The following is a 16,659-nucleotide window of genomic DNA, read 5'->3' on the forward strand; positions in this document are numbered from 1 at the left end:
CGTGGAGTTGGACATGTTCGAGGCATTGTTGAAGCAACAAGAATGGCAATTTTCTCTCAAATGTAGAGCACCCTTCTTTCATAAGAGATGTTCAGCTTTTGTTGCCTTACCTTGTTGCTGAATCAACATTATGGAACTCTATTCACTGATAACATTGTGGCTGTACCAGCACTAGACAGTGAGTCTGGAGGACTGCTGGCCATAGGCTTCTCAGTATCCACTAGGGATGGTTAGTAGCTGCAGCTATTTATACCCATCAAGGTTCCCTCTCAGCTGCGTGGTCATACAACCACTGTGAGGGTAGGCTGCCTCCGAGGTCTCTGCAGACAAAAACATAATTACCCAGAATGCTGATGTGAACTTATAAATCGCAGATGAAACCTTGGTTTGTTTTAACCCTTCTGTCCAATCATTTGTTGTCTCTTCATCTTCAGTATGGATCATATGGGAATGAAGTGAAACAGAAGGTAAATTAGTATCCATTCATGCTTCCTGCTTCAGCCCTGTCATGTTCTTTTTCTTGAGATTCTTAAACGCTTGATACAACTGCAATACTCCAACTTATGTGAACAGCCACAAATTATTATAGCAAGTACAAGCTTTAGGAGTATCACCTAAGACTTCGCAATGCTTGTGGAGCATCTCAGCGAGGTTTTCTGAACAAGGGAACGGTTCCCCTTTATAGAGAATCCTATATCGCCATCAGTAATGTCCACGAGCCAACCCCCTGCCACTCCCCATAATCACATGCTATCGAAAACAAAGTATAGCGATTTAGGTTATTCCTTGAAACAGTTGCATGATTAGTTGAGACTCCCTACAGTGTGGAAACAGGCCCTTCGGCCCAACAAGTCCACACCAACCCAGACCCATTTCCTCTGACTAATGCACCTAACACTATGGACAATTTAGCATGGCTAATTCACCTGACCTGCACATCTTTGGACTGTGGGAGGAAACCGGAGCACCCGGAGGAAACCCACGCAGACACGGGGAGAATGTGCAAATTCCACACAGTCACCCAAGGCTGGCATCGATCCTGGTGCTGAGGCAGCAGTGCTAACCACTCAGCCACCTTAGGTTGTCACATCTTCCCTGCAAGAGAGAAAAAAAACCCTCCCCTTCTGTGATATCCTAATTTTCTTAGGTGTCAGCAAAACAAACTTAATGCTTTAACATCTCAGCCCCATTCAAGGTTCAGTGAAATCTCAGCATCATAACGTTTTTAACAAGTGGTTGAAACAAATGACTAACTTTAAACATGGGTATTAGTTAAAATAGCTTGAAGGTTTTGTTGAAGACTAGGTTGAAGAGATTGATAGTCATGAAAGCCAGATGTTTTCATAACACTAACAATACTACAGATACTGGAAATTGAAATTAAACTTTTTTTTAACTTGTGGGATGTAGACTTTTCTGGCTGTCCAGCATTTGCTGCCTGTCCCTACCTGCCCTTGAGAAGGTAGGGTGCGCTGCCTTATAGAATTGCTACAATACACATGCTATCTGACCCACAATGCCTTAGAGAGGAGGCTAAGATTTTGACCCAGCAATAAATGGTGATATAATTCCAACTCAGTGATGAATGGCTTGGAGGGGAACTTGAATGTGATGGTGGTCTTCCTGTGTATCTGCTGGCCTTGTAATTCTAAAGGGAAATGCTTGTGCGTTTGTGCAGGGTTTATGGTCAAGTTTTGCAGTGCATCTGGTAGTAAACACTGCACCTAAGCATTGGTGGAGGGAGTGGCAGTTTGAGGTTATGGTGCAAATCAAGTGGGCTGCTTTGGCATGAATGGTGTCAAGTTTCTTGAGGCTGCACCTGTCCAGGCAAGTTAGGTGTATTCCATCTTACTTGAGATTTGTGCCTCGTACGGTCAGACTTCGGGGAATTGGGCGAGTTACTTGCCACAGTATTCCAAGCTTCTGTTATTAGCGAGTCCGGTTGAGTTTCTGGTCAGTGGTAACTTACATATAGGTTGATGAAATCAAGGAGAGTGGATAGATTGATTAGCCAGGTGTCCATGTCCAGCCTCTATCTGTTATCAAATCTAGAACCGTCAAGCTGTCAGCAAGGATAGTCTTAACTATAAGTCCCTCAAGGAACCTTGTGCTTATTCCTCAAGTTGTTACTATGTGCAGCATTAAGCTTCATAATTGATCTTCTTGCTTGGAGTTTCTCATTTCAGCCTTCCTGCTATGAAGGAACAAACATTTGAAACCAAATGCCACTCCCAGATAGAGGGAAAACGAAATAGTCTATTTGCAGGGCAATATAAGTTAAGATAATGTGATCAGATTACCATGGTTTTACATTTCCAAGTTGGAAGGATACAAGGCCAGGGATTGTGAAGAAGAGAACAACCGTTTAATTTTTTTAACTCTCCCACTCATCCTGTCTCTTCATTTATTGAAATGTCATAGTTAAATAGTAAATAGTTTTTATTTAACTGAAATTTTGAATTTGTTGGATGTTGCCTGCCCTGTGTTGGTATGCTTGTTCAGCAGCCCATGTTCTTAAGTTTGCTTGTGAAAGTAAATTCGTCTTCAGAATACTCCTGTTTGCAATGTGGTGCAGTTGAGAGACAAAAGGTATATTCTTAGAGGGCGCATTGTATTTTTTTGGCGATTGTAGTTTTGGATAAAAATGTCAAGATATTGATTATCTAAGATTGCAAAGAGATACTCTTAGTCTTGCAGAAAAATGTTGGTAACTTCATAAATTTCTTTTGTCAATTTTCATTTACTCCAAGCATTGAGCAAACATGATCCCAATGTGATCTTAGATATGCATGTGGTTTGTTAATGTACTTTTTAGGGAAGGAAATCTGCTATTGCCTGTTTGGCATACATTTTATTGCAGATTCTGTAAATTGTTCAGTACTTCTAGGCAATTAGGAGTGGGCATTTATATGTTGGTGGTGTCCATATCACATGAGCATATAAAATAAAAACTTTGATTAAACACATCTGGTTCCACTTTATATATTTGTTAACAATGATTTTTGCACCAATCTGAGTTAAGAGTCAAATTACTGAAGTATTTGAATTTTGTTTTCCAGCGGGGATCTGACGAGCTTCTTTCTGCTGGTATTGTTAACGGCCCATCTACCATGAGCAATTCTACTCCAGCTACAGGTACTTGTGACTTGCCTATCAAATGTGATTAGTAATGGCATTTTGAATATCTGAAACTAAGTGACACTTAGTTCATTACTTACTGACACATTTTTAAATGTACTTAAAGCTATTATTTGACTAATCTGAAACTAATGCAACATGTTCAGTATTGTTGGATATTATAAATTAGAGCATAGCACATTCTGAAAAAGTGAACACCGTGCTTTGAAAAGTTCTGACTTTGTGGTGACTTTTTAGTTGTAAAAATTAATTTGAGCAATGGATTGTGTTGATTTGTAAGCATACTGTAATTCATTATGGTTTTGATCTTTTGTTCTTGCACAACGTGTAGTGGTCTGAGCCCTGATTTTAATTTTGAAACTTCCCTTTGTTAAAACCATATTACGTTCTGCATATCTGCCCCTCATTATTTCATGAATCATAACTTTGAGCCCAAGTTTATCTATCTTTCCCAATTAGAGTATTAGGGCATTGGAAATCGCATTGAAATACTGTTTATTTACCATTGAGACTTGAATGTGACTTTTTAATTTTCTTCCATGCTATTTGCTTAATGGCTCAGTCAATAATTGGCACACCCAAAATGGTTTTCAAGGGCTTGTGTTTCACTCCTGCCCTATTGTAGGATGTTTTTGTGCTCTCTGTAGCTCTCACTCCTCTGTCCTGGTGACTCCCTAGACTCTATTATTTACAACAAATAATATTACTATAAATAATATACCAATGGAGAGGAAAGACCATCATTTGTGGTAGTTGAAAGTTTATGGAACAGGAAAGATTGCTGATGTGATTTTGAATTACTGTATAGTGTCTCATTTTAAAGCCCAGCTATTTGAATGTCAGGTGGTAGCATGATTAGATTTCTTCAGACGTCCTACGGGTGTTGACCAGCAAACAAAAAACATTGGGTAGTACAGTCTTGAAAATATTAGCTATATAAGGATATGAATATGCATGGAACTGTACGACAACATGATTCACCACTCCTAGCCGAGATGACAAGAAATCAAAAAATTGAGTTTGCTATCACTGTTTCTCATTTGATATTAAACATAGGCACAAAACATGTATAAATTGTTTCAGTTAAAAATAAATTCTAATAGGTACTTAGGTTGCCAGCAGTCTAGCCTCTGGAGAATGATATTCAGGTCTTTGCCACTCGTGATTGATGATTTTTAGCTAGATTTACAGATCCGACAGAACAGCAGTGCCCAATTGGTTCATTGCTTACTGATACATTCATTCCAACTCTGATAGTTGTCAATTTTCAAATTATTTCTTGCATCTGTAAAATTTTGAGTACTGTAGAGGGTGGTTTCAGGTTTTGTCCGTGTCCAGGGCAGGCAGTAGCAAGTTTCTTTTCTATACCTGGTGCTGCAAAACAAGTTCCTCCAACTATATATGGAAGACAGAAGATATTACCAAGAAAGGCTCATGGAAATTAAGTACTTGTGGCTCATGCATCATGCACAGGCAATCAGGCCTGACTATTCCTGGAGTCACACAAAAGTTAAAGGCTTTACGTGGAGTCCCTAGTTTACCTGCCAGATATTTATAAGTTAACTGTAAATGTGGACCAGGTTTCTGTATTGAGCATTGATTAAAAATTGATGGATTATCATAGGAAAATAATTACGAACTTCCATTTTATCAGTACTAGTTAAAATTGTAACCCCTTCTTAACCCCCCCCCCAAAAAAACCTACGCACACGTCTGCATGCACAGACCAAAAAAACACTTTTATGGCTAGAAGGGAGAAAGGAACTGGGAACCTCAATTCAACAGCACAATCCACTGGATTTGATGATTTTGCTTGCCAGGACTTTTTTTCGTTTCTCCAGTCTCATTTTCGCTTTGCAGGTCAAAAAACTGCTAAGTCTAAGTTATTGGGTAAAGGGCCTAGCTTAAAGCAGGCGAAGATAAACTGGCTTTCTTCAGACTAGACATTTTCAATGAATAGGCACCACTTCCTCTTCCAGAGATTTAAAGACTTCTCACTTTATTGTTTGCATACACACAAGCTGTTGCTGTACCCTGGAACCAAAGTTGTCATCAAGCTGAACTTTGGCATCCAAAGTAGTTGCCATTCATCAGACCAATTATCAACCTGCTATTTACCAAATCTTCCTATATATATTCCAGTGTCAGGACCTCTCGTCTTACTTTATTTCCATTGCCTGCATTCAGTAGCTTGCCTTCTGATAGTACAGTAATTCCTTATTTAGTTTTTTTTGCAATTCATTGAACCATTTTGCAAAAAAGACTAAATAAGGAATTACTGTACTATCAAAATGGTTCAGTGAATTGCAAAAAAGACTGATTAGCACTGCTGCCTCACAGCACCAGGGTCCCACGTTCAATTCCAGCCTCTGGCAACTGTCTGTGCGGAGTTTGCACATTTGCCCCGTGTTTGTGTGGGTTTTCTCCAGGTGCTCCGGTTTCTTCCCACAGTCTAAAGATGTGCAGGTTAGGTGAATTGGCCATGCGAAATTGCCCATAGTGTTAGGTGCATTAGTCCAGGAAATGGGTCTGAGTCAATGTGGACTTGTTGGGCCGAAGGGCCTATTTCCACACTGTAGGGAATCTAATCTAAGAAAACGTAAAAAGAACAAATATGACCTTTGCATTATGGTTAAAGTTGGAAGGTTGAATCATTTTACATGCTTTAGAAAACTTTGTTTAAACTTAATTCAAGGGGTAGTATATTTGTTTAACCTTGCAAGTGCTGGAGAAGTGAAGGTCATCTTGACAGCATCTGCAGAGATGCTGAGTTAACGTTTCTCACCAAGGGTCACTGGACTCTAAACATTAACTTTCATCTCTGCTCAGAAGCTGTGAGGCCACTGCATTTCTTCAGCACTTATTTTTTGAGCTCCAGAAAGCGTCCACAGTTTGGTTTTAAATTTGCATATTTGCAGAATAGGGTGGCACGATTGCTGTGGTTCACACTGCTATCTGTGTGCCAGGAACCTAGGTTTGATTCCACCCTTGAGCAACTGTCTGTATCAAGTTTGCATATTGTCCCTGTGTCTGCATGGGTTTCCTCCAGGTGCTCCAGTTTCTTCCCACAGTCCAGAGCTGTGTAGTTTAAGTAGATTGCCAAGCTAGATAGCCCATTGTGTCCAGGGATGTAGAGCCTAGATGGATTAGCTATGGGAAATACTGGATGACAGCGATAGGCTGGGGAGTTGAGTTTGGGTGGGATGCTCTTGGGAGAGTTGATGCAGACTGGTTGGGCCAAATGGTCTGTTTCCACACTGTAATAAAACCATGTGTGCATTCTTGACACACAAGGGTCAGTGGTGAGCAAATTGAGTTGCTTGCCATATTTAATTGGGAGAAACTTCTGTTCATCCTGTGTTGGATATTCCACATATCCTCAGCCAATTTGTACAAGGGTTGAAGGAGATGGTATTCAAGTCGAGCTGGATAGAGTCATAGAAATGTACGGTATGGAAACATACCCCTCAGTCCAATTAGTCCATGCTGACCAGCTATCTGAAATTATTCCAGTCTGACTGCCAGCATTTGACCCCTGTTTCCCTCCAGATGTCTTTTAAATGGTGTAATTGTGCCAGCCTCCACCCTTCTGGCAGCTCATTCCATACATGCATCTCCCTCTGTGTGAAAAAGCTGCCCCTTTGGTCTCCTTTTAAATCTGGAAGCTCTTGTTCTGTTTCCAGTTGATGGTTCAAAGGCTCAATTTATAGATCAGAAATTAAGAGTCAAGTATGGAGGCTGGAGATGTCAGATGTAATGGTGTTGGTTTCCAAAACTCTTTGAAGTTTGTTTTTCTCTCTCTTCTATCCCCATAATTTAAAAGTCATTCAAGGTACAAGTGAGCGAATAACCAATTTCCTATTGCTGGTTTTTGATGGTGGTTTCATTGGATTCTGTTGAATAGAACACTGATTTAACTACTTGCATCACTAATGTAACAGCATGCTCCGTATACAAAATAGGCATATTACTTTGCCTCTATGCTTAAAGGGGTTGGCTCAACCATTACTGCTTTCATAATGTTAAGAATGCTCTTATTGGTGATGCAGGCTGCTGGACTTCTAATCTCTCAATTCGGTTGCAAATCTTTACTTTCTAATCTTCTAATGGGCCACCTGTACCTTAGTTTGTGATCTGCTCAAATTTATAAACTATTTTGAGGCCCTAGCTTCAGAGGTCATGATGTACCTGTATGATACTTGATCAGAACACAACTTCAAAACTCTCAAGTTCTGGTCACTAAGAAGTGAAACTATTGGGCCGCAGACATTGCTTGTCAATGCTTAAGTTCATATGTCATGGTCGTGATGGAAAAGCACTGGTGCTGTCTTTTGACTGTGGTCTGGTTCAGCTTTGTACAGTTGGATAGGGTTGGAGTTGATAGCAGGAACAGAAGATAATTATGAAATCAACAGATTCAAAATCTCGCAAGGTTTGTAGCTCAGGTTGAGGTTTAGGGTGTAGGTTTGCTCGCTGAGCTGTAGGTTTGATATTCAGACATTTCATTACCTGGCTAGGTAACATCAGTGGCAGTCTCCAAGTGAAGCGAAGCTGTCTCCTTTCTATTTATATCTTTCTCCTGGATGCAGTTCCTGGGGTTTGTAGTGATGTTATGTTCGTTTTCTGAGGGGTTGAGAGATGGCATCTCTCAACCCTTCAGAAAACGAACAGGAAATGACAACACTACATACCCCAGGAACCGCATCCAGGAGAAAGATATAAATAGAAAGCAGGAGACAGCTTCGCTTCACTTGGAGACTGCCACTGATGATGTTACCTAGCCAGGTAATGAAACATCTGAATATCAAACCTACACCCGAAACATTAAAGAAACAGATTTTGAATTTACCGACAAGAAATTGTTGATTTCACTTAAAGTAACATTACTTTCATCTTAACTGATAAGTGTCTTCCAAGTAAAATGCTTACAGTTTATCAAACATTTCTGGCAGATTTATTGAGATGCTAATATGTGAGCGGAAATGTCCCTAATTGTTACATAATCTGAGTGTTTTTGCTTCACTGCATCTATTTGGACCCACACTTGTGCTTAGTACATGTAGAAGAAATAGCTGCTATTACCTATTAATGTTCATTTGCTTGCATGCAGGACCTTTTTAAAAATTCTGCTTGTTTGTTTGAGGCCACTTTCCATTCTGTGTATTATCTGTCATATATGTTAAGATCTTTTATAAAGGCCACAGCTTACACCAGGGATCGTGTCCCATTGCACCACACGGGTGCACTGTCATGTGCTCACGGACGCTCCTGCAGACACATGCGCGCTCTCTCTCTCTCTCTCTCTCTCTCTCTCTCTCTCTCTCTCTCTGACTTATACCCCTTTGCATTCTCTCATAAGTTTGTGGTCTGAATTTGTGCTTACATAATTGCATTTTATTTTGCTAATAAACTGCATGAATCCACATAAGTTTCTTTAAATCCCTTTTTTAGATTAGAATTAGTCTGAATATAGGGTACCTAATACCTTCAATGCATTATGTAGGCTGACATGGCACCTGTTGCTAAAGTTCACTTGAGAATGTAACTTTAAAAAAAAAGTTCTGGGATTTACATATGTAAGAACTGAAACCAACATGTTCATTCTAAAAGATGAGATTTAACAAACAATACAGGTATTTTTAAATATATAATTTCAGCTACATCACACTGTAAATTTCGTGCTATAAATTCTGTCTTACAATCTTATCTTATACTCCACAACCACTTGATAAAGCAGCAGCACCTTGAAAGCTAGTGTTTCCAAATAAACCTGTTGGCTTATAACTTAATGTTGTATGAATTTAATTTTGTACACCTCAGTCCAACACCTGCACCTCCAAATCATGGCACCAAGGATTAATCTTGTGCCACATTTTCACCCTGAATGTTGATTCTTAGTGACCAGACCTTGAGAGTTTTGAAGTTGTGTTCTGATCAAGCATTATACAGGTATATCGTGTTCTTGGAAGTATTTTCTTTTGGATAATTGATTTTTGAAAGATGGTGAATGCTGCTTCACAACATTTGGATGTATTCAACACATTAGCTGTGTGACTTGACTTTATTCAAGGCTGTACTTATAAATAATTCATAGATTATTTGAGCCTTTCAGTTTTTTCTCAATTTTTGAACTTTACATGTGAATGAATTAAACTTCACTGGCCATTTCAGTCTGAATAAATTTTATATCATTCCCTCTAGTTTCCAAGGTGTCACTTACAATTCCACTGCCTGTCCTTGTTGGGTATTGATTTTTTTTTTCCCTTAAAGTTCACTTGTGGGACATGGGTGTTGCTGGTTGGTCAGTATTTATTGCCCATCCCTAGTTGCCCTGGAGAAACTGATGAGCTGCTGCCTTGAACTGTTGCAGTCAATGTGCTGTAGGTAGACCGTTAAGGTTTCTGTTCAATGAAAGCCTCCTCTCAGAATGTTGATAGTGGAGAACCCAGTCGTGGTAGCACCATTGAATGCCAAAGGACAGTGGTTAATCCATCTCTTAGTGGAGATGGTCATTGCCTGCCATTTGTGTGGCATAAATGTTAGTTGCCACTTATCAGCCCAAACTCTGATATTGTTCAGAGTTTGTTGTATTTGAATATGGGCTCCTTTTTAGTATGAGGAGTCGCACATGATGCTGAACACTTGGGAATTGTCGGCACACGGTGCTGAACACTTGCAATCACCGGCGCATACCTGCACTTTTGACCTTGTGATGGAGCAAAGGCCATTGAAGCAGCTAAAGATGGTTGGGCCTAAGGCACTGTCCTGAGGAACTCCTAAGAGTCGTGGAACTGAGATGACTGGCCTCCAAAGCCCTAATGGTTGTAACCAGTGGTGACACCTTCAGTATCCACTGCTTCTGATAATTTCTTGATATCAGGCAGAACAAACAGAGTTGTCTGAAGTCTGGCATCTGTTCTGGGACCACTGGAGGAGGCATCCTCTTGACAGTTCTGCCTGAAGATGGTTGCAAATGTCTCCGCCTTAGCCTTATATTTAGCACTAATGTGCCTGGCCTTTCTATTTTTGGATGAGGCAATTCCACAAATGTCCCCATCCTCAGTGAATTGTTTAATTTTACAGTGCCATTCATGACTGGTTGTAGCAGGACTACAGAGCTTGGATCTGATTTGTGGGATTATTTTGCTCTCTTTATTCTTGCTGTTCTGCTGTTTGACTTGCAGGTAGTCTTTGTTTGGTAGCTGCTTCAGCTTGACACCAGGTTGCCTTGTTTCTGACCAAGTTTCGTATTTCTCCACTCCCGTTCTGGGAGAACAGTTTCAACTCCCATACCCATCTGTATTCTCCAAGTTATCTAATTCTTAATTCCCACCTTTTCTCCTATTCTCGCCTTTTCTGTATTTGAATTATTTTCTTTTTCGAGACTTATCAAAAATCTTGTGCAAGTCTTAAGTTGATCCCTTTGCAGAATTTTTCATCATCTACTTAAGTTGTGTAAGGAAATTGATAAAACAAATCAATTGTGCTTTTGAACATCTCAGACTTGGAAGATCCGAAGTTATTTCTAAAATGATCTTTCTTGTTAGTTTATTAGCTGTTGTATCATTTGAACTATCAAAATTGATGTATACAGTTTAACATAATACAATTTTTCAGTCCTCAATTTAACAGATCTGTTTTTAAACACTTTTTTTTGTTTGTAGAATTGTGGTTCTTCCTCACTACTGTTGAAATTCTGGAATTTAAAACTTTTGGCAAACTTTTCACCTGTGGGTGCAATTTTAATGGCCTGATTTTTGGAATGATTAGAATTCTACCTGAGAGAAAAGTTAATTATTCTGTAGTGATTGATTTTTATCATACAAGAATTTCTAACTACTTTCAATTTTTGTAGAAAATGCTAGCTAAGCACACAATGTTAGATCAAAATATCATTTTAACTCTTAACTTCGGTCAATTTAAAATCTAGTTGATTCATTGAGGCAGTTGTTTTCGGTGAAAATGCTTTTGTGGTGTTTTTCTTAACTGAAACTGTTTATCTTGAAAGGGCTTATTGATTCAGATTTTGAAGTGTACATTGTACCCGTTGATGCGAGGCCATTATAAGCAAATGTTTGTTGTAGCATCTGGCTTAAACCCCAGCTATTGTATTGCTTTATTTTGTTCTGCACCATTTATCTAGTTTTTTGTTTTGGAACAGCAATGTGTACACTGAGTACTCTTCAAGGATTCAGTCTTGAGAACCCGTTGCCACAGAACTTGGGGGCGGGAGTAGTTCATGGGTTTATTTTAAGGACAGAGATTGATTTGTGATCAGTAGAGAGGAATCGAGGGTTATGCAGAAAGAACAGCATAGTGATTGTGAAGAATGTCAGGACTGACAATGATCTTATTGAATAGTGGAGCTGGCTAGAAGGGTTGAATGGCCCACTCTCGTTCCTATTTCTTGTCTTAATGTAGTTCAGCTGCATGGGAAGTAACTCGTGTGAAGGCTTAGAAAAAGTAAATATCTTAAAGGTTCTGCATTTGAGCAAGTTCTTCAGGTTTCATTCACTGAAAATTATTGTGAAAAAATTAGGGAGATTTGTAACGAACGTTGCAGAGGGTTAGGTAAGGGAATAGTTAAGCTCCTGAAATGAATTGGTGAGGAGGGCTGGGTGGAATGATGGGAAATGTAACATCCTGTGTTTGTAGAGGATGGCTTCCTAATTGTGAATTCAGCATTCCCAACAAGACCCTGCTGGTCCCATCTGCCAGCATTTGGCCCGTATTCCTCTAAGCCCTTTATGTTCATACACCAGCCAGTTGCCTCTTGAATGTTGCAATTGTACCCACCTCTACCACTTCGTCTGGCAGCTCATTCCATACATGCACCACCCTCTGTGTGAAAATGTTCCCCTTTAGTTCCCTTTTAAATCTTTTCCCCTCTCACCTTAAACCTATGCCCTTTCAATTTTGGACTCCCCTATGCTGGGGAATAAACTTTTGGCTGTTCACCCTGTCCATGCTCCTCATGATTTTATGAACCTCTATTAGGTCACACTCTGCCTCTGTTGCTTCAGGGAAAGCAGTCCCAGCCTGTTCAGCCCCTCTCTCTATTACATGAACCCTCCAGCTCTGGCAACATCCTTGTAAATCTTTTTTGAACCCTCCCAAGTTTCGCAACATCCTTCCTTCCCAATTTAGATAAATGTGAGGTGTTGCATTTTGATCAGAAGAACCAGGGCAGCAATTAGACAGTTAATGGTAGCACTCTGGGGAGTGTTGCGGAGCAGAGACACCAAGGCTTAGAGGTAGATAATTCTTTGAAAGTGGTGTCACGTCATTCAGAGTGGTGACAAAAGTATTTGACATGCTGGACTTCATTGTTTTGACCATTTAAGTATAGAAATTGGGACGTCATGTTGTGGCTGTACAGAATTTTAGGCCACTTTTGGAGTACAGTGTATGGTTTTGGTTGCCTTCCTAGAGGAAGGATATAGTTAATTGGAGAGAGTACAGAGAAGATTTACAAGGATGTTAGGACTAGAGGGTTTGAGTTACCAGGAGAGGCTGGATAAGCTATACTTTTTTACTGTGTAGGAGATTGAGGTGTGGCATTTATTGAAGTTCGTAAAATCATGAGGGGCATAGCTAAGCTGAGTAGCAAAGGGCTTTTCTCCAGGGCAGGGAAGTCAAAAACTAAAGGGAATAAGCTTCAAGTGAGAATGAAAAATTTGAGACCTGAGGGGCAACTTTTTCACAATGAGGGTGGTGCATATGTAGAATGAACTGCAGAGGAAGTGGTAGATGCAGGTATAGTCACACTTAGAAGACATGCAGACAGGTACATAAATGGGGAAGGTTTTGAGGGATATGGCCAAATAAGGCAAAAATGGGACTAGTTTAATTTGAGAAAACCTGGTCAGCATTGATATGTTGGACCCAGACTTCTGTTTCCTTGCTGTATGATTCTGACTCTATCTTGTGTCATTTCATAGGATGATAGATTGAATGGCCTACTCTTATTCCTATCAGGCCTGCACCACCTTTCAACTCCACTGTGGCTGATCATTCATGTCAAAGCCTTTATCTCACTGTATTAACATTTTTGGTATTAGTAATCTATCACTCTAAATATCTTTGGCCAAGTTTCCACAGCCTCTTGTGTGCACAATTCCAAAAGTAAAACATCAATCCCCCTCCAAATTATGATCAAAAGTAGGATTGCTTACTGATGATTTTGACAGGGTTCAATAAACTGATTCCTCAGATGCTAAAGTTGTCTGTGCTGAAAGCGAGCATATAAGAGGCTGGGAATTCTACAACTCAAAATATCCATGTCACAGCAGGCCGTTTAATTGGCATTATGTACATTATTTGAAGCATTCATTAATGTGCACTGACAGAAATACAGCACCAAACCTACATTACCAAATTTCCTTTGTCAGCATCTTGTACTCATTCACCTAAATGAAATAGAACAGCTGACAAGGCCGATGACCACCTGCTGGTATTCCTCTAAAACTTATCATCCCATCTTGGAAATATATTGTCAATCCTTTACTGTTCCTGAGACAGTCTCCTGGGACACTTTTCCTAATAGTACTGTGAGTGTACTCAAGACTGCAGAAGTTTAACAAGTAATTTGACATCAGCAGCAGTTGGAAATTGGAAATAGCTGCTGGCCTTGAGATTGTCTGTCTGTCTTCCCAGGAATGAAATTTTTTTTTTAAAAAACAAGAGGCAATGTAGGTTGAAGGTGTTTACACAAAGCAAACAGGGAGGGGTTATTTCTGCAAGGAAAGCATTGGAAAAGTAGCCAAGTTTTACCATGCTTGCAACAAACTTACTTGGTTAACATATACAAACATGCTCATGAGTAGGCTATAGTTGGGGTACAATGTGCTGTTTTGGTTTTCCATATTATAAAGGGGATATAAATGGTGACATCTTGAAAAATATCCATATTATAAAGGAGTTGGTGCTGATGTCTTAAAGCACATGAAAGTGGGCACATCCCTAGGATCTGATCTGGTGTACTCCAGAACTCTGTTGGAAGTGATTGCTGGGGCCCTTGTGGAGATATCTGTGACTATTGATACAAATGAGATGCTGGAAGACTGGCAGTTGGCAAATGTGGTGCCACTATTTAAGAAAGGTGGTAAGGAAAAGCAGGGAATTCTAGACCAGTGATCCTGACACTGGTGATGGGCAACTTGTTGGATGAAATTCTGTCGGACAGGATGTGCATGTATTTGGAAAGGGAAGGACTGATGAGGGACAGTCAACACTGCTTTGTGCGTAGCAAATCATGTCTCACTAATTTGATTGAGTTTGTTGAAGTAACAAAGAGGATTGATGAGGGCAGAACGGTAGATGTGATCTGTATGGACTTCAGTAAGGCATGCGACAAGGTTCCTTGTGGTAGACTGGCTAGTAAGGTTAGATCACATGGAATACAGGGAGAACTAGCCATTTGGATACAGAACTGGTTCGAAGATAGACACAGGATGGTGGTGGAGGATTATTTTTCAGACTGGAGGCCTTTGACCAGTGGTGTGCCACAACGATCGGTTCTAGGTCCACTGCTTTTCGTCATTTATGGAAATGATTTGTACCTGAACATAGAAGGTACAATTAGTAAATTTGCTGATAACATCAAAAATGGAGGTGTAGTGGACAGCGAAGAGGGTTACCTCAGATTACAACAGGATGTGGACCAGATGGGCCAATGGGCTGAAGAGTGGCAGATGGAGTTCAATTTGGATAAATACGAAATGTTGCATTTTGGAAAAGCGGATCTTAGCAGGACTTATACACTTAATGGTAAGGTCCTAAGGAGAGTTGCTGAACAAGGAGACCTTGGAGTGCAGGTTCATGGCTCCTTGAAGATGGAGTCACAGGATAGTGAGGAAGACATGCTTTCTTTTATTAGTCAGAGAATTGAGCATAGGTGTTTGGAAGTCATGTTGCAGCTGTAAGGACATTGGTTAGGCCACGTTTGGAATGGTGCATGCAATTCTGGTCTCCCTCAAATCAGAACGATGATGTGAAACTTGAATGGATTCAGAAAAGATTAACAAGGATGTTGCAAAGGCTGGAAGATTTGTGCAACAAGGAGGGACTGAATAGGCCGGGGCTGTTTTCCCTGGTGTGTCTGAGACTGAGGGGTGACCTTCTAGAGGTTTATGAAATCGTGAAGAGCATGGATAGGGTTAACAGACAAGATCTTTTCCCTGGGTTGGGGAAGTTCAAAATTAGAGGGCATAGGTTTAGGGTGAGGAGGAAAAAATCTAAAAGGGATCTAAAGGGCAACCTTTCCACACCAAGGGATGGAATGAGCTACCAGAGGGTGTGGTGGAGGTGGGGGCAATTACAACATTTTAAAAGGCATCTGAATAGGAAGGGTTTAAAGGGATATTGGCCAAATGCTGGCAAATGGGACTAGATTGGGTTAGGATATCTGGTCTGCATGGACGAGTTAGATTGAAGGATGTGTGTATGTGCTGTACATCTCTGACTATATTGAGGCAATTGGAGAGATTACAGAAACTTTACCAGGAATTTGGAGGCACTGATACCATGAGCTGACAAGCCTCTTCTGTACTGTTGTGATTGTGTGCATATAACTAAGCTTACGTGGCTTCAAATGAGAGATTGTTGAGTGGTGACCTGATTTGGATGTTTAAAATTGAGAATTTTTGATAACAGCAGGCACCGTGTGCTGCTTGTTATACAATGGCAAACTAGAGTCATAAGACAATCACCAAGTGATTCAAATTTAGATTAAACTTCATTGAAAAAGATGAACCTTCAAAGGTCAGGGCGAGAAAGTTCAACTTGCTTCCAAGTAAGTCTGGTACTATAGATCCATTTCACGGAAAGCTACCTACCATATTAGTGATCAGGCTGGTAAAAAAAATTGAATGAGGAAGGAGATGAAGTTCAAATGAATCATAGACATTGGTATAGATTAGGTATGCCAAGTGACCTATTTGTACTGGTGTGGATGTCCATAATGCAGGTATCAGGATCAAAATCATGTTATAGCTGAGCAAGTGAAGTCCGAGAGAATCTGTGCAGAACCCATTATCCCTTTTCACAAGGTGCCAAAGCCTCTTTCACATACTATTTAAAGTCTCTTTATTTACTGTTATACAACTAACAATCCAGTAGCCATCCTATAAGCAGCTAATTTGTGATTTAAAAAAAAATTTAGTTCACCTCAAAGTTTGTGCAAACAGTTGGAACATTGACTGCATTATTATATCGATCATGGTCTTTCTCTGCATGCAGTTGAACATGGGGGGCAGGGAGCATAAATGCTGTAAGCTGCGTAGAAGGTAAATGAGCAGAGGTGGGTCTAGCGGCAGGTGCCTCCTTCAGTCAAGGCATGGAAGATGTCAGGACAGTTAACAGGCTGTATGGGGAAGTGCAGTTGGGGATATGAGTTAAGTATGGGTCAGTTGAATAATTACTCAGGATTTAGACTTTATTTAATAGTTTACTTATTTGCTTAGTTTCATTGGAACCCTCCAAAGTCTGTTTTTAAGAGCAGACTGGGGCTGTTGCAGGCAC

General features: G+C 40.2%; 1 protein-coding gene across 3 annotated transcripts in view; it reads left to right on the forward strand.

The window, feature by feature from the left end:
- Positions 1–16,659, forward strand: part of ptbp3 (polypyrimidine tract binding protein 3) — a 118,943-nt gene that overhangs the window by 51,452 nt on the left and 50,832 nt on the right. For all 3 annotated transcript variants that reach the window (XM_060839309.1, XM_060839317.1, XM_060839327.1), the window contains one exon: positions 3,060–3,135. In XM_060839309.1, coding sequence (XP_060695292.1) covers positions 3,060–3,135 — 76 coding nt within the window. The remainder of the gene's footprint in view (positions 1–3,059; positions 3,136–16,659) is intronic.

The sequence above is a fragment of the Hemiscyllium ocellatum genome, chromosome 2, assembly GCF_020745735.1.
Source record: "Hemiscyllium ocellatum isolate sHemOce1 chromosome 2, sHemOce1.pat.X.cur, whole genome shotgun sequence".
Classification (NCBI taxonomy): Eukaryota; Metazoa; Chordata; class Chondrichthyes; order Orectolobiformes; family Hemiscylliidae; genus Hemiscyllium; species Hemiscyllium ocellatum.